The sequence below is a fragment of the Triticum urartu genome, chromosome 2 (assembly GCF_003073215.2).
Source record: "Triticum urartu cultivar G1812 chromosome 2, Tu2.1, whole genome shotgun sequence".
Taxonomy (NCBI): domain Eukaryota; kingdom Viridiplantae; phylum Streptophyta; class Magnoliopsida; order Poales; family Poaceae; genus Triticum; species Triticum urartu.
The window spans coordinates 674,233,306-674,236,633 of NC_053023.1; the positions used below are offsets into that span (position 1 = coordinate 674,233,306).

The 3,328-nt window shown below is 49.4% G+C and overlaps 1 protein-coding gene across 1 annotated transcript; it reads right to left on the reverse strand.

The window, feature by feature from the left end:
- Positions 1-689: 689 nt before the first annotated feature.
- Positions 690-1,775, reverse strand: LOC125534014 (transcription factor MYC2-like). The gene has a single exon (XM_048697321.1). The coding sequence runs from the start codon at positions 1,741-1,743 to the stop codon at positions 973-975; it is 771 nt and encodes a 256-aa protein (XP_048553278.1). The 5' UTR covers positions 1,744-1,775; the 3' UTR covers positions 690-972.
- Positions 1,776-3,328: the final 1,553 nt, after the last annotated feature.

The following is a 3,328-nucleotide window of genomic DNA, read 5'->3' on the forward strand; positions in this document are numbered from 1 at the left end:
ACGGGTTAGACTAAAAAAACAAAACAAAAAGTAACTCGAGATTGACATATTTTAAAAATTACTCTTAAACCATAAGAAATTAGGAATAATGTTCTACATGAAAAAGTTTCGTGTTGTTGATATATTTCCAAAAGTGTATAATTTGCATTGTTCCGACAGGTACAACACCGTATTAAAACATGCTCTTAAACCGTAAGGAATCTTGAAATGTGTGGATGCTACAGGGGCATTTTGTACAAGGCATTCAATAAAAGAGTACCCGATGGGCCTGGGCTATAGCCTATAGGGTTACACTGAAACCACCGCTTGGTGGCTCTATGGTTGAACTTGCACAAGATCCACTAAGGTTGGTCATAGCGGGGAGTAACTTAGACTAGTGTCATGCATATGACACTAGTCTATGTTAATATCTTTATAGTGCAAAGTGTCATAGAAGTAGTATCATATATGGTTGCATTTATTAGCTTATAGACTCAACATTTCTTGAGAAGCGCTATGTGATGGTAACATAATATGTTACTCCAAACACCTTTCTCCTCATTAACTAGGTGCCACATAAGCAAACTTGTTTTGGGATGTGTTATGTTACTAGCTAAATTACTCCCACTATGACTAGCCTAAAACAGGTGCACAAGAGTTTCTCAAAAAAAAACAAAAGAGTTTCTCAAAGAGAGAGAGAGAGAGGTGCACAAGAGGGCAAATGAACATGTGGATTTGACTACACCGTCTGTGCTCATATGTGGTGGAGAATCACCTCTCAAGTATTTTAATCATTTTAAAAGTAGTAGAGCACAAGTAATAATACGGAGTGGTGGATGGGGCGACGCTACATAAATATTCCGCAGTCTGTGACTACACCGTCTACGTTGATAATGGGCAATTTATTTCATGTATAACAGCAGGAAACATAATTAACGATGATGGTATAGACGTCCATTTCATCTCCTTTATTACCCCCATCACTCTTGCGGCCTAGGCGCTGTCCTGCAGCGTCTGGAGCAGCGCCGAGCGGAGGCCGTCGGCGTCCTGCATCGAGGGTGGCACGTCCACGACGACGTCCTGCAGGGTCACGCCTTGCACGCGGCTAACGCAGGCATGCTGCACCTGCAGCTCCAGCGACCGGAGCGCGCCCATCAGCCGCGCCGGAGCGTGGCTGGCCGCTGTGGTCACATGCACCGCGGCCGCGTCACTTCCCACCATCCGCACGTCCACCGCTTCATCTACCTGCAGGAACTTGGAAGCGGCCACAGAGCTCTGCTCCAGTTCCTTGTTGGCCTCGTCCTCGAGGCGCGCCACGCGGGAGCGCAGCTCCGCGATGTAGGCGACGGCGTCTGCCAGGAGTGATGCCTTGTCCATACGGGACACGTTGGGGACGGCAGCTCGGAGGTCGCAAAACCGACGGTTCAGTTTGTCGCGGCGCAGCCGCTCGGCCTGCACGTGGCTGACCGCGCTATGGCGACCGTCAGAGCGGGGCCCGGGTTTCCGGCCCCGCCGCTTGGTTTGGCACTGCAGCGTTGCCGGGAGGCTCGGTGGCAGCTCGGAGAGCTCAGCGCTCCGGAGGAGCGTTCTCCCCGTGGGAGACAGCTCCCTGTCCGCGTTCTGGCACATCGTGCCGTCGTCGAACAGCCATTGTTCGGGAACTTCCCGGGACACGAACTCGAGCACCTGCTGGCCTACGGTGGAGAAGTGGGAGGACGGTGAGGGTGGAAGGAAGGAGGAGCACGGAGAGAGGAGATCGTCCATGGACGGCAGCTCGATATCACTACTCTATCGCTTGGAAGTGACAAGCAGATATATGAATCATATGATCGCTTGGGTGTGTTTATATACTGCTGCCACATTTATTTCGAAGCAGTGGCCTAGACGCATCTCATTGTCTTATGAAGTGACAGTAGCGGCTTAGAATCATATGAAGTGACAGACGAAACTTTATTGCGGCAGCTAGATATCGAGGCTAAGATCAAGTTGGCTTTTGACTCCAGAAGGCATTCTTTTGCCTATGCTTTTGTTACTCGAGAAATGAAAGAGTTAGGTAGTAGAGGTATTTAAGTATTTCTCTGTTACTTCCTCATGTCCGTAGATACAAATACACACATGAAATATTTGATTTATGCAATTTATTTATTCATAGGGCCAAACTCTACGGTTGGCAAGACACTTATGTGTTCACAAAGGCCATGGGTGAGATGATCATCAACTGCATGCAAGGAGAGATATCGGTACATGGTTTCTGCCCCATGTGAACAATGTTGATTCAGCTGAGATGAGTGCAATCAGAAACAATATTATTTTGACGAAAAAAGTATACTTTTCATCTCTCAACTCCTCAACTCTTGTCAAAGTCCAGATTTGATCCCTTAACTTTGAAACCGGACGAGTTACACCCTTAACTTTTCAAACCGGACAAGTTTCGTCTCTTGACTCAGCAAAAGCAGTTTTCATGCTAACTCATCGTGATTTTGACTGGTCAGCACCCATGTGGCAATCTCTAGTTAACATTTGGTCGAGCAATTGGCATGCGCATGCGGCGCCACCGGCACGGGAGACAACATGGAGGGTTACCTGCAGGGCAGCAGCTGCGCGGAGCGCCACTAGCAACCAGCATACGGGCAGGACCGGAGTGGAGCTATTCGGTAGTAGCACGAGGTACCTGTGGCGGCATGGACATCCGGAACACCTCCATGCTAACGGGCGGCAGCGACATGCCCATCTCCACGCCCACGACGCGTCCCTCCGCCGCCTCTGCCGGCGCCATGGTTGTTAGAGTTGTGTCGAATATTGTGTACAAGGTAGGTTACAGTTGGAATATGAGTTGTATTGTGTTTACATAGGATGTGGAATCGTGTCCTAATAGGACACTTGTATCCTAGGCCTCTCATATATAGCGAGGGTAGACACACGATGTAACCTATGCCAACATAATAGCACAGGCGCGCAAGAGGGAGCCGGCGGCGTGTGCCGGCGCCCAGGTCGCCAGGGTGCGATATTGTGACGGTGTCACGGGGAGGAGCGCCCGTAGTCAAGGCCCGGGGATGTAGCCATATCGATGAACCTCGTTAACAAATCTCAGTGTCGTGCTCATGTGATTGCTTGGTTCTCGGATGATCGATGGTATGCCTCGAATTTATTCTAACAAATGGTATCATGAGCTAGGTTATTCGGAGGCCGTGAATTATTGATCCGAACGAAATATAAGTTTGAGATGCAGCCGACAGCGGCGTGGTTCTCGACCAGATTTGAAGAAGCAATCGGAATAAGAATCGATGGCGTTGAATCGAGCAAGCGGCAAGCATATCGTAGTGCGGCGCCTGGAAGCGGCCTTGTTGGG